Below are 14,952 nucleotides of genomic sequence, written 5' to 3' on the forward strand. Positions count from 1 at the left end.
TCCACAAGAGCTTGTCTACAGTACATTAGCACAGTGGTTCCCAAACCATTTTTTATTCAAGGCTCTCTAGAACATCAACGTTTTGGTCTCGACACCCCTGGGCCTAATGTTTTTTATTGAGCAGCTCATAAAAATGTTTGCAAATGAAGTAAATTGTGCTGGTTTGCCATTTTTAGGCCCAGTTATGTGGTGGTGGACAGGATTGTGCTTCTGCTTGTTTACATATTTTATGATTGCCAAACCAGTGCTGGCGGCTGGTACTCACATTGACCATAAATTTAATTTAAATAATAATTTAACCATCAATTGAATTATGTCCCGGTAACACCAACCTGTGGTACCCCTCATGTGCCTTTTTTGGTACATACCAACACATGTAGTTTGTATCTTGTTGTTCTCACTATCGTCTCTTTAGACAGCAATATGCCCAAGTCATGGCACAGCAACCGAAGGCAGCGCTGTCCTCACAGCAGCAGCAACAGCTGGCTCTCCTCCTACAGCAGTTCCAGGCTCTAAAGATGAGGTAACGCGTCTTACTGCCAGCTGGCTTTAATAATATCTAAATACTTTTTTGTTGTCATTGATGTTCTGAGTAGTTTGCTTTCTAAGTATTGCTCAATAAATTGCATTTGCTTCTTAAAGGATATCTGAGCAGACAGTAATTCCTGCAGTACCGAGGGCGATGCCTGTGGCAGATAACACGTCACTGTGGGAACTTCAGGCGACTGCCCCTCCAACTACTAGTAAGTATTCATGTCTAACAGTCTGTCTTCTAGGGGTATATTTACTAAAGTGCGGATTTTTAGAAGTAGAGTGGTTGCTATGGGCAACAAATCAAATTCTACTTATTTATCTAGCATCTTCTAGAAGATAATGGTTAGAATCTGTTTGCTATGGGGCAATATCTCCATTACGAAAACCCAGCACTTTAGTAAATATATCCCTTAGAATCATGAGCTACAGGAGTATGTAATTGTCTGGTTGCTATGGTTTATAGCATGTTTTTCTAGCTGCATCCTCTTATTAAAAAAGCAAACTAAGGTTACCGCTCAAATTCAGACTTTCCTTGTTAACACTCTTGGCTTGTTGTTAAGTAATTTCCTCTCCCTGGCTTCCAGTAGTAAATGGGGCATCTCTGCTGAAAGGTTTCCATGTATTTGACTAGTTGCTTAATCTATTGTACATTTGAAATGTGTGGTACAGCTCATGTTCATAGTATATAGCTCTGATTTGAGATTAAATCAAGGTAAATTATATAAAACAATGATTGCAATATAAATATATGTCCTCGCTTATACAGTTTATCATACTTGAATATAGATGTAGACGGCAGTTGTCCAATCTGTTAATTTGTTAATATATCTGTAGGAAAGAGAGATGTTACTTCTGTTTTTTCATCGCTCAGCGAAACGCGTGTCTGATTGTTTAAGCACAGTCTGTTTAAACACACTGTATATATATGTGTGTGTGTGTGTGTGTGTGTGTGTGATACATATATATATATATATATATATATATATATAAATAATACGGCCCTCTGAGATTTGTTCATGAATTTCCGAGTGCCGCAGCTTGCTTGTGTGTGTGTGTGTATATATATATATATATATATGAGTGTATGTGTATATATATCTGTGTGTGTGTATACACACACTCCCCCCACCCCTAACATGTTAGTACTGGCAGCACTGTAAGACATACTGATTTTACAATGCTGGTGTTTTGTGTGTTAACGATGTTCCAAATCCGTCCTTTCCTGTGACATACCTTCCTCTGTTATATAAGCAGCTTCATGCCTTCCCCTTTGATTGCAGTGTGGGAGGGAAGCAGCGTGTGGGACCTGCCTTTAGAGCCAGCTTCTCAGGGAGCATCTAGAGAGCAGCTGGAACAGCTGGAGAAGGTGAAAGCAGCTAAGGTATGTGCACCTGACATGGGCTTAGTCAAGAAACCTATATCCTTTCTCTGAATAAAATGACCTGTATACTTGAAACACTCCTCTGTGTTGCTAAATATATTAAAACACATGATGGCAGTAACAGCTGGAGAGATACTAATGTGCCCCTTTTCTTTTTTTACTATTCTACTCCATTTAGATCCCCCTATGAATAGGTTGTTTTTTCCCTGAAATATCTTTCCCTGGTGCTGTCTTGTCCCAGAGAGTCCTCCAAAATAACTTGCCGTCTCGTTGGTACCTAGTTATCTGTTTACGTACCGTACTAAATTATAGTAGTTCTGCCTCTTCTGTCCTACCTGCACAGTTCCCCAGCTCCAGTCAGCAACCTTCACTGGTGCTCTAGTAGCCAAAATGGTTTTGATCTCTTACACACTCAGCCACTATTCAAGAGCCAACATGGGGCAGCTACATTAGTCATTTAGTCTGTTTTCTTCATTCTGCCCTCCCTGCCAGTCTAACCTTTGGCAAGGTTTTTGTGATGAGTTGTTGGCGGGCCCCTTTCCTCAAACGAGGGCAAAACCAGAGAGGAGGGTTAGAGATGTGTGACCCAAGAAAATTCAGCTGCTAACCCTGAATGTGAGACTTCAGATGAGCTATAGCCTATAGTATTTTGTTCCATAATTTCCAGGACCCCAAAGACTAAAAACATAGACGTGTATTGTTGTTCTTCCGCAAAGCCAGCTCCTTAGTGACTTGTTACCTGAGAAATGGTAAGACTTTTTTCTGTCCTTTATTCTCTTACCCAGGGCAACCTGTAGATGCCATAACGGTGGCAGATATGGGATTATCTCTTACAGTGCTGGACATCAAGGATATGTATCCTTGGACATCAATGATACATATCCTCATAAACCCATTTGGGAGATGCATCAGCACTCCCTTCAGTTTGGAAATAATCACATTGGAGCTATGTTTCCAGCTCCTTCCATTTGACTAATCATAGGCCTTTGGCCGCCACCAATGTCATAGCTGCAATGGTAGCTTTGTTTCATGACCCTATCATTTGAGTGACATCTCCTGGCAAAGGCCCACTGGTTTTGAATGGTTATTCTTGTTGGACATGGCTCCTAACCTTTGCCTTACAATGTAGGGAATATAATTGACATTATTCACCAACCCCTTCATACATCTAACATTTCAGTTTGGGACACTAATGTTTAAACGAATTTCATTCTCCACTCTGAGGCGCTGTTGCTCCTCTTGTTACTGCTCTGGTCATTGCCCACTAAGCTTTCAGACAAGCAGGTACATTCCCTATCCATCGTTCGTGTCCACCTTGCATGTTACTTACTAGGTGGATGACATAGGATACAAAATGGCCATTCACTCTTAATCATTCTTCCCCTCCCATAGGGATAAGCAGGTGAGACGGCCATCTAAACACTTGTACACTTGAAGTGAAAAGGTGTTTTGTTTTTTCTCCTTCATCCACTAGGGGACACTGGAGCTCAAGACAGTGGTGTATAGTCAGTGGTAGAGTAGAGCCTGGCACTTTAAATAATTAGAAGGGTGACTGGCTTCTCCCCCTCTATGACCCCATTAGCCCCAGTTTACAAATTGTATCTGAGAGAGCCGATGCACTGTGGGGCTGTCTCCAGCCCTTTCTTATTTTAATTATTTTAAAGTTTACGTGAGGACAGGCAGACTGCTTACTGTGGCAGTCTGCCTGCTATGTGGGAGCCGCCGAAAGTGCACCGCCACGGCTAATGCAGCCTGTATTCGGAGACCCTGAGGGGGGACCTTAAACAGTGAGTCATCGGACTCCATGAGGACCCGCCACAACTGAAATCGGTTCATGTCTGGGTTTCCTCATTTGCCCAGCATCCCAGCCGCAGCAGTCTGAGAGCATATCCCACCTCTCCTGACTAGCTGGAGTGGTGGGCGTAAACGCTGGGCTCAGTGACAGCACATGCTGCTGAGGCTGTCACAACTTACAGGCTCCTTCCCCATGCCAGCTACTAATGTAGGAGTATCGGAGCTGCTGACGAGACCCGCCGCGGCCCTCGGCAGTTAGCGCCCGGATCTCGGGCAAAGTCGCGGATTCAGTTACAAGAGCAGACATGGAGCGAGGGTGACGGCACAGTGCTGCCGCGGCTGTCAATCTGAAGCCGCGCCCCGTAATACTAGCGCTGACAGGACAGTGCGGTCCCGCCATTTAACATTAGGGTAGGCAGATTAGTTTAGCTGCTATGGAGGCGAGGCTTAGTGAAATCGCGGTAAAGCTGACCAGCTGAAGGAGTGGAGCTCCCACACGTGCCGGTCTTTCCCTAAGCCATGGGCAGAGAAGACCACAGCTTCCATAACAGCAGCGCTGTGCTGACACAAGGTCTCAGCACTGTTCATGGACACTGGCAGCAGTGACAGGATAATAACCAGGGATAGGGCCGCCATCCGCTCTTTTATGGTACCTGTTCATGTCAGTTGGCTCTACACTTTAGAGCTTTCCTAGTGTGTGGGGTAATAGTTCCAACATAGCGATTTGTTACACTATTATACTACAATCTGTTGGGGTTATGCTACTTTCTGGATTGAGGTGCCTCCATGGGCTAGGGCACATGTTTACATTATAATGTGAGAGTCACAGCAAAGTTCCACGCAGGAAGCCGTGTTGTGTTTACTGTTCAGTATCTGTTGATAGTTTCGTTACATTGACTGGTACCTTCATGGTTGTCCTAGTGCTCTAGCCTCGCTGTATAGAATGCATCCCTTTATTGGTAGCTCGTTCTCCCTGGGTGGCTGTTGCATCCGTGATTCTTAACTGCTGGGATATCCCGGTTGTTTTCATACTATGTTCCAGAAGCTGGTACTGACTACACACTTCCATCACGTTGGAAGTCGTCTGTTTGGGGTTTTGTGCTGTGGTTTCTTTTCCGCTGTTACCAGAGGTTGGTTGTTTTTTTTTTTCCAGTCGAAGTGGACTTCGCCTGGGCTCGCTGAAGGGTTCCAGTTGCTGTTTTAGCCCTCTGTTCCAGAATGGGTTTTACTGCTGTCTGAACCTCTGCAAGGAGTTGTAGACTCAATCCTCTCGGTGCTGTCTCTGCATCATGCCTGTGGGGATTTCCACTCATTGGAGACTAATACGGTCTAACCCTTCCGCTGGTCAAAATCCCACTAATTAGTTGGACCTCAAGAATGGTCCTGGTCGACTGTTTGGTATTTGCCTTTGGCCTTCATAGATCAGCTCTGGATCGGTAGATCGGTTTAATTATACATACATCTATATGATTGTTTATGCCCGGCAGTACTGGTATTCTACTGTCTGCGACTGTTGCTTCTTCCTGTTTTAGACTCTAGTATGGTTTTTCTCGAGTTTTGTTCTCATGTTGCTGCCCTTCTCCTATGGGTTCTTGTTTGGGTCTCTCTGCTACTAAACGGTCTGGATTGGTCTATTTTCAGCTGAGATTGCGGTGTTCTGACGCTTCTCATCTGCTGTGTCCTCTAGATAGCTGTTCTATTCCATTTGACTTACGATATATGTAGTGGAATTGTCTGTGGCTGTTGAGTGAGGAGTTCTGATGGTCTTCTGCTCTCTCTCCACCGCTTGATTCTCAGCACTTGCTTTTCCATTGGTTCTACGGTTCTTAGCAACTTCGGTTTGGTGCACGAGGTCGGCAAGTTCTCATCGTTCCCCACCCAGGATTTTGGCTTTGGGATGTCTCCACTGTCTTTAGCTCCAGTGTCCCTTAGTGGATGAAGGAGAAAACAGGATTTTGGTACTTACCGATAAATCCCATTCTCCGATTCCATAGGGTGTACTGGACGCCCGGCCAGCGCTGCATACCTGCCGTTTTGTTTGGTTCCTTGAATGGTTGTGTGAGTGCATGGGTTCCCTGCAGTTTATTCCTCTGTTCTCCTTCAGTTGGTCTTGTTCCTTTCTGTGGACTTCTCCTTCTCGTTTTTCTGTTGTTGTCCTCAGTCTCCTCTCGGGCTCAGTTTCTTAAACTGGGGCTGATGCGGCATAGAGTGGGAGGAGCTGGTCACACTTCTAAATTATTTAAAGTGCCAAGCTCTATTCTACCACCGTCTATACCCCACTGTCTTTAGCTCCAGTGTCCGCTGTGGAATCGGAGAAAGGGATTTATTGGTAAGTACCAAAATCCTTTTTTTCCCTTCTACTCTGGTTGAGGAACATAGACCCACCCACTCAGGAATGATTTTTCTCTTCTCTGCTTTCTTCCTCTTCCATCTCTTGTCTACTTGCTAGTCTATAAGCAAAGTGTGGAGGAGCAGGGATTTAAGGGCATTATAGGAGAGAGTAGGATTCTGTTTTTCCCCAGTGTGTGTTTATATCTGGGACAGTTATTTAAAAAAAATAAATCATCATTGTAACAGTATTCAGGTTTTTCATCTACTTAGCTGTGACCTCTGGAAAGATGCTGGATGTGCTGGTCTGTAGGACACTCTTTGCTACCCAGTCCTCTGTTGGGTCGTTTGGCCATGTGGGGCCACAACCATCCAGGCCCTGTGCTGTTACAGGCAAATCGATGAACTTTGGAGCTTTGTTTTTTATATATATATATATATATATATATATAATATAATATAATTTTTTTTTTTTATATATATATATAATTGACCCACACATGACAATCTTAGGAGTCTGTTTTATTCCAAATATGTCTGGGTTAAATACAGTATGTATATATAAGCATACATTCTTATATGCCTGTATTGTTTTGCGTGCATGCACATGATGCATATGTTACTACACATTCAAGACTGAATAGAGCCTACTTACAGAGAAGATATGTTTCCTCTAAGCACCAATATAGATTGGTCTTGTCTTTCAGCAGTACGTTCTGCCTTTGGCAAATATTTGAATCCAAGGCCAGTAGGTGACATTAAATGGAACCCCTGTATCCAGACAGCCCATTAATATGAATAGCATTTCCTCCCCGCAGCATTAGTCACCTGATCAGATTTTTTTTTTTTTTAAACTAAATGAAAGGCTTAAAAGATCTGTGTAATAAAGTGGACAGTCATGAGTAGAGAGTAACAGCATGTGATTGGAAGAATTGAAAAGTTCAGGATAACCCTGGAAAGCACGGATAACTAGGTTTAATGCTTCAGTGTCACATTTAGAAGATCCCTATACATTTTAGCTTTTCTTAGTCCTTTGATTCTCTGCGGTCAGTTCTTTTCTGGCTCCCACTGTATTATTTACTAGAGTCACATAACGTGTGATGCCTGTTCTTAGTGAGGCTGGCTTCTATAGATACACACACAAGTGGTCAGGCATAGCAGTTCTATAGTAGCAATGATAAATATGTTGCACGCGCAACTTTGTTTTCTAGATTGAACAGGAGAGAAGAGAAGCAGAATTGAGGGCAAAACAAGAAGAGGAAGAGCAGCGACGGCAGCTTGAAGAGGAGGAAATGAAGAGGAAGGAGGAGCTGGAGTTAGCGCGTCGCAAGCAGGTGCTACAGTTGATTGTATTTCTATGACTTATACCATGTTACAGAAAGGATAAACACTTCAGATTTTATTTACATTATTAGCCCACTTTAAATAGGACTGTACATGTCTTACAGGAGGAAGCTCTGCGGCGACAGAGGGAGCAGGAGCTGGCACTTAGGAGGCAGGTTGAGGAAGAGGAGCGGAAACGAGAGGAAGAACGAAGGCTGCTGGAGGAAAGGAGGCGGCAGGAAGAGGAGAGGAGACGACAGGAGGAGGAGAGGCAGAGACTTGAGGAGGAGAGGAAGATGGTGGAAGAAGAAAGGAGGCGAAGAGAGGAGGAAAAAAAAAGAGAAGAGGAGGAGAGGAGAAAAAAGGAAGAACTTCAAAGGAAACAGGTGAGGCTATTGCCTATCCAGGACTGCAATGTCTGGTCTTAGGGTCTGTTTTACTTTTGTCACCATTGTGCGTTCATTTTTCACTGAGATGCTTCTACAGTTACAATTGCTGATCCACCATCGGGGACTTTCAGAACATTTCACCCTTCTTGAGTCCCTCTTCTATATTTCTCCTTTACTTTGCATACACAGCTGAATATATGGACAGTGGTGGAGACGTACTGCCTGAAGGTGGGTACACACCGGATAGATATATCTGCAGATGATGGTGGTTCATACACACTGAACAGTCAATGCGATCCCGCTGGCCGGGGGTCACATCACAACCCACTCCCCGACGGCCTCTGCAGCCAGTGCACTGAATATATCCATAGTTCAGTCGGCCAGTGTGCACCCAGCATTAGATATGTTCACATCATGTGGGACTCAAATGTTGCACTTGACCTTGTTAGTCTGCTTGTCAAATGACTGCATCAATTTACCAAATGCATGAATTACACATGTTCCAGTGTATGGACATCAGACCTAGCAATTACATCACAATATAAATCTGGCAACTCACCAGTGCTTACATGGGCTAACAAGCTCATACATGTGCTAATTGACCAGTCTGCTGTTTATTCTGCCTTATCGACTATGATGAGATGGATTGTTAATAACAGCTGTATTGGGGTGAGGTCAGTATGTTTTAGTGGGTGATCAGCTTGACTGAAAATCACCACATTAGCCAATCGGATCTGTAATTGTGTACCTAGACAAGTCACGAGTTTGCATTCACCCAACACATTTCAGTTGACAAAAGCTGAAGTCTTTTTTAATAGTTTCATTAGTAGCGTCAAGGTTAGGCAAAATAAGTATTTAAACACATTGGGGGCGATTCAATTCAACGCAAATTGAATAACGCCGGGAGCTATTCATTTCAGTGCGCTGTGTGGTCGGAGAATGCCGGGCATCGCACCTTAACAAGGGTGTTAAGGCGCGTTAACAGGCATTCTCTGACCAAAGTGCTGGGCGTGCGTCTGTTACCGCCGCGCTCAGCAGAAAAACAGCTGCACGCCTGGCACTTTGGTCGGATTTCTCCTCGCATCCCCAGAGAGGTGCGAGAAGAAATCCTTAGCGCGCCCAAACAGCGCAGTGAATTGAATAGCTGCGGGAGCCCCCTCCTGCGGCTAGTCAACATCGCGTTGAATTGAATTCCTCCCATGGTTTTAAAAATAGTTTGCAATGAAATGTTGTGTTTCAACTTCAAAATAACACCAAATAGTTAATATTTATTTATTTTTAATCTATATGTTGAAGTTGACACTATTGTGTGTCCACAGATAATTTTTGTTTTTGAGAGATTGCGCTATTTTCATTCACCATAGGGTTTGATATGTGAATAAAACATCTTATCCAAAACATTTTTATTTTATTTATATTCCCTTCTCATTTAGTGGTCACAATACACATATACTATTAAACTGGTTGATTTTCTGTATTTTTTATACATAAACAGACATAGATTAAAAATTAAGTTCTGATCATAGTTCTATGCTAAAAGAAATTCCAGGTGGTATAACTATTAAATATTTGTTTTTGATACCAGTTGGTGATTTTGTGACAGTCTCCTTCTAAATCAGATGGATATAAATAATCCCACCTGTCCTCCCAAACAGGTGCAGAAAGTAAAGAGAGCCTCTCCAGCAATTTGTATTACGTAAAATGAACTTAATAATAATCTGGTAAATCCAAAAACCTCCATGTATGAGTATATGAAGAAATATGGAGAGTCAATTTTTATAATTCAAATACAAATAGGTAGCTGTGCTGTCGGAACTCCTGCATGGCAGGTTTCATGAATTTTCCCAGACCATGAAAGTGTACTGGGCGTTAAAGTGCTGTGTATTAGAGGTATACAATCGGGAAGCCGGCTGCCGGTATCCCGACAGCCTGCTTCCCGACTGCTTTATCCCCAGCGTGGGATAAATGACCGGCGTCTATATCTAGACGCCTGTCATTTCCCTGCCTCCGGGAGACAGGCGCCCGGCATCCCGATCGAATGGATGCCGGGCGCCGCGAGCGGACAGCCGCAGGGGGGAGGATTAGGTTTAGCGCACCCGGGGGGGGGGACTTGGGGTTAGGCACCCCCCCGGGAGGGTTAGGGTTAGGCTAGGGGGAGGGAGGGTTAGGGTTAGGTACCCCCTGGGGGGACTTAGGGCTAGGCACCCCCCCCCGGGGGACTTAGGTTTAGGCAGCGGGGAAGGGGATGTTAGGGGCTTAGGTTAGTTTATACTTTAGCGACGATCGGGATTTCCAGCGCTGTCGGGCTTCCGCTGCCATGCGGCCGGCGGTATTTCATACCGATTCCGTATTAGAGCAGTTGCCTTTTTTATATATAGCTCACCTGCCGTCTAGCTCACAGGTTATGCCATCTGAATGAGGCTTTGCATATCTGGCCACGGCACTGCGTGGGTGTCCGGCTGCAGCTCCCGGCACACCTCTCCCCTGTCTGCAGTCTCTAACAGGAGAGCGGGCCCTGGTTGGTCTCCAAACAGCTGTACAGTCTCTGTGCAGCTATTAGGCAGCAAATGGCTGATGCTGGGAACACCGTTGTGGTCTCCAATGGATAACTCAACCTCAGATAGGTCTAAGGACTGTGCTTTGGAGTGAAACTAGTCAAAGTGTGTGTCCCCTGACTCTTGAGTCTTCATGTGCTCTAGCAGGCTGTTGGATGCATGTCAGTTTTCACTGCTAGCTGGGGCAGAGCTTCCACTGACATTACTGTAGAATTTACATGACCATATTAACAATGATTGTTTTCCCAACAATAAGTACATAAGAAAACACAACCACATTACATACAATTTTATTTCTCCTTCATCCACTAGGGGACACTGGAGCTTCATGACAGTGGGGTATAGACGGTGGGTGGAGTTGAGCCTGGCACTTTAAAAATCTACAAGTGTGACTGGCTCCTCCCCCTCTATGCCCCATCAGCCCCAGTTTTTAGAATGTGCCCGAGTAGAGCCGGTGCACAGGGGGCTGTCTCCAGCCCTTATATTAATTTTTATATGATTTTTGTAAAAGAATCAAGCAAGAGGACAGGCAGACTGTTGGCTGTGATAGTCTGCCTGCATCCTGGGAGCCGCCAGAGAGGGGACCACACGGCTACTGCAGCCTGTGTCCGGTCACCCTATGGAGGGGAGGCTGCTTTAGGCAGTTAGGAGTCATCAGACTCAGCGGGGCCCGCCACAGCTAACACTGGCTTGTGTCCGGGTCCCCGCTCTCCCCTCACTGCCCAGCGCTCTGGCCGCAGCAGCCCGGTAAGTAGCACACCTCTCCTGACTAGCAGGAGAGGTGTAAATAATCTGCTGGGTCTGAATACAGCGCGCGGCTGTCAGTGCCACGCTGGTGTTGCGATAGAACACCGGCGCTGGCTGTTAGGTAGGCGCGCTCACAGCGGTCCTGCCTCTGCGTGCCGGTGCTTGTGTAAAAGGCACCGGCACGTTTATCACTGGCGGCGGTCGTGCCGCTTGCCCCCGCTGTCAGTGCGGGGACACATGAGAACGTCCCCACTGTATAAGCCGCGCGCATACAATAGCGGCGGCCATTAGGAGGAGGAGCTTATAGGTCCCTCCTCCTTTTCCGCCTTCACTGCCTGGGCTAGTTTGGCGCGCTCTGAACGGGAGTGGCGCCTCAGAGAGAGGAGCTTCTACATTCCCTGAAGGCACTGAGCGGAGGGGGAGAGGAGAAATCTGACAGCTTCTACAGGGGGTCTGTAATTACAGAAGGTGGTTTTAACTACCTTCTGGTCCTATTGACTGCTCCTCCCTTATATGCCTGTCTGCCCCTGTTACTGAGTTGCATTATTCTTGAAATTCTGCTCCTCCTATACTGCTCTGCCTGCAATTTGAGTAGCATTATTATTGAAATTCTGCTCCTCCCTTATTGCTCTGTCTGCTCCCATACTTGAGTAGCATTATTATTGTAATTCTGCTTCTCCCTATACTCCTTCTGCATTCCTGAGTTGTATGTGGTGCCTGTCTGTGAGTACATGATGACATCCAGGACAGAAAAAGCTGCATCACAAAAGCTGTTTGCCTGCACTAAGTGCAGGAAGAAATTTACCCATGCTCGCTCCGAAGGGTCTTCCCTGTGCGAGACGTGTGAAGCAGACAGTGCTAACACGCAGTCTGTCACTCCCTCCTTCATAAATAGTTTGGCAGGGGTCATGGCGGACCTTTCTTCTGAATTAGCCGCTTCCCGTAGGGAACGGGAGGCTGCCAGAGATCTACCTGGCACATCTCACCCTTCTTTTCTAGCAGAACCAGCGTGGGCTCAGAATTTAGTCCGCTCGGTGAATAGCCTTGCTCAAGCGATGGGTTCTGCGTCTAAAGCTCCTGAAGCTACGGTAAGTCGCTCATCTAAGAAGAGGGCTCTTCCGGCGGTTCTCCAGTCGGATGAGGATTCGGCAGCGGATCACTCGTCTCAGGAGGAAGGGGAGATGCTGGACGAATCAGACGTAGAGACTTACTCACAAGAACCTGAGGCATTGCAAGGTATTGACGCACTCATTCTAGCGGTAAGGGAAGTTCTTAAGATTTCTGGCCAGGAAGCTCCAGAATCGTTAGAAGACTCCTTATTTGCCAGGTCACAGAAGATGGCCGTCACATTCCCTGTTTCTCTCCAGTTGGACGAACAGATGACGGCAGCCTGGCAGAATCCGGACCGTAAATTCCAGATTCCTAAGCGCTTTTTCTCTCTTTACCCATTTCCTATGGAAAATAGGAAGAGGTGGGAGACCCCGCCACCTGTGGATTCTTCGGTTTCTCGGTTGTCAAAGAAGACCACGTTACCTGTTCCAGGAGCTACTACATTGAAGGAAACCTCAGAGCGGAGATTAGAAACCACTTTGAAATCCATTTATACGGCCGCGGGTGCACTTCTCCGGCCGGCCTTGGTAGGATCTTGGGTCAACAAGGCTGTGGAAAAGTGGGCGGAACAATTGACTGAGGGTCTTAGATCCAGCACTCCGCGGGCAGATCTGATTACCTTGGCAGAACATATTCAGGAGTCTGCTGTATACTTAGGAGACGCCTTCAGAGATATCGGCCAGGTAGGCGCTAGGATTTCTGCTTCGGCGGTCTCTGCTCGCCGGGCACTTTGGCTTCGTGCCTGGCAAGCGGATGCGGAGTCAAAAAGAGCAGTGGAAGCTCTTCCTTTCACAGGCGATATTTTATTTGGTCCAGAGCTGGACAAATGGATCTCGCTGGCCACTGGAGGTAAGAGTACTTTTCTACCTTCATCAGCACCTCCTCCGCGTCGCTCGTTTAGGGGACCTTCCTTTCGTTCCTTTCGAGCATCTGCAAGATTTCAGGGACGATCGCGAGGTTCGTCTTCAGCGGGGCGAGGAGGCCGTGCTAGAGGACGTCAAGCAAATATTGCCCGCCGTCCAGATCCCAAGCCAGCAGACAAGCCTGTGGCATGACGGGCTCCCATCCCATCTCGGAAATCCGAAGGTGGGGGCTCGCCTCCAGCGTTTCTCGGAGGTTTGGAGACGGACTTCTCCAGACACTTGGGTTCGAAATCTGGTATCTCAAGGATACAAGATCGAGTTCGCTTTCACTCCTCCTGGGCGTTATTTTACAACAGGTTTGCCCGTCGATCCCTTGAAGCAACTAATTTTGCGTCAAGCGATCGAGAAACTTTTGCTGGCCGAGGTCCTTGTGGCGGTTCCCACTGCACAAAGACAACAAGGGTTTTACTCAAACCTTTTTGTGGTTCCGAAACCAGATGGGTCAGTCAGACCCATTCTGAATCTGAAATCCTTGAACCAGTATCTTTCATTTCACAGGTTCAAGATGGAGTCTCTCCATTCTGTCATTGCGGGACTAGAGGCAGAAGAGTTTCTGGTGTCGATAGATATCAAGGACGCCTATCTGCATGTCCCAATTTGGGTTCCTCACCAGGCTTTCCTCAGATTTGCCATCAGGGAAGCTCATTTCCAGTTTCAGGCCCTGCCATTCGGTCTCTCGTCAGCTCCCAGGGTATTCACCAAAGTGATGGCCGTCATGGTGTCTCATTTGCGCTCTCGGGGGGTGACGATAGTTCCGTACCTAGACGATTTACCCATCAAGGCTCCGACGGCAGAAGTCCTTTTACACCAAGTGTCCCTTACACATCAGATTCTCATTCAACATGGATGGATTGTGAACTTCCAGAAGTCTCAGTTGATGCCGTCCCAGAGACTTTAGTTCCTAGGAATGATTCTAGACACTGTTCTGCTTCGTATATTCTTGCCAAGGGACAAGGCCATAGCCATACAGGAGCTGGTTCGTCTGGTGCTCAGACCCAGGAAAGTATCTGTGCATCTTTGCATCCGTCTCCTGGGGAAAATGGTGGCTTCCTTCGAGGCCATCCAATTCGGCAGATTTCACTCCAGAATATTTCAACTGGATCTTCTGTCTCAGTGGTCCGGGTCCCACCTACAGATGCATCGGCTGGTGCGTCTGTCTCCCTGGACCCGCATATCCTTGCTCTGGTGGCTTCGGACGGAGCATCTGTTAGCGGGTCGGCGCTTCGGAATTTGGAATTGGACCTTGGTCACCACGGACGCCAGCCTCCGCGGATGGGGAGCGGTGGTTCTGGACAGTCACTTCCAGGGGCTTTGGTCGCAGCAGGAGTCCCACTTACCAATCAATGTTCTCGAACTGCGGGCAGTCTACAGAGCTTTGATACAGGCTGCTCCTCTGTTACGAGGACTTCCGGTTCGGATACAATCCGACAACGCCACGGCAGTGGCATACATAAATCGCCAAGGAGGAACCCGCAGTCGGATGGCAATGAGAGAAGCCAGTCGCATCCTTCTGTGGGCAGAAAGACACGTAGAGGTCATGTCATTTCCGCAGTGTTTATTCCGGGAGTCGACAACTGGGAAGCGGACTACCTCAGTCGTCAGGATCTTCATCCCGGGGAGTGGTCCCTTCATCCCGAGGTCTTTCATCAACTGGTTTGCAGATGGGGGAAACCACAGATAGACCTGATGGCATCTCGGATAAATCATCAACTACCCCTTTACTGCTCCAGGACCATGGATCCGGCAGCGGTGGGAGCGGATGCTTTACTGATCCCTTGGCCGTACAGCCTTGTGTACCTGTTCCCACCGTTTCCGCTCCTCCCTCGGATTCTCAAGCGGATCAAACGAGAGTCGTCCACCGTCATCCT

At 46.7% G+C, this 14,952-nt stretch overlaps 1 protein-coding gene across 8 annotated transcripts in view; it reads left to right on the forward strand.

Moving 5' to 3' along the window:
- The window catches only part of GIGYF2 (GRB10 interacting GYF protein 2), a 183,010-nt gene that overhangs the window by 138,238 nt on the left and 29,820 nt on the right, over positions 1-14,952 (forward strand). For all 8 annotated transcript variants that reach the window (XM_088479253.1, XM_088479254.1, XM_088479255.1 and 5 more), the window contains 5 exons: positions 416-523; positions 643-743; positions 1,815-1,915; positions 7,249-7,371; positions 7,486-7,746. In XM_088479253.1, coding sequence (XP_088335379.1) covers positions 416-523; positions 643-743; positions 1,815-1,915; positions 7,249-7,371; positions 7,486-7,746 — 694 coding nt within the window. The remainder of the gene's footprint in view (positions 1-415; positions 524-642; positions 744-1,814; positions 1,916-7,248; positions 7,372-7,485; positions 7,747-14,952) is intronic.

Source organism: Taudactylus pleione, unplaced genomic scaffold (assembly GCF_031769625.1).
Source record: "Taudactylus pleione unplaced genomic scaffold, aTauple2 ptg000229l, whole genome shotgun sequence".
NCBI classification, from domain to species: Eukaryota; Metazoa; Chordata; class Amphibia; order Anura; family Myobatrachidae; genus Taudactylus; species Taudactylus pleione.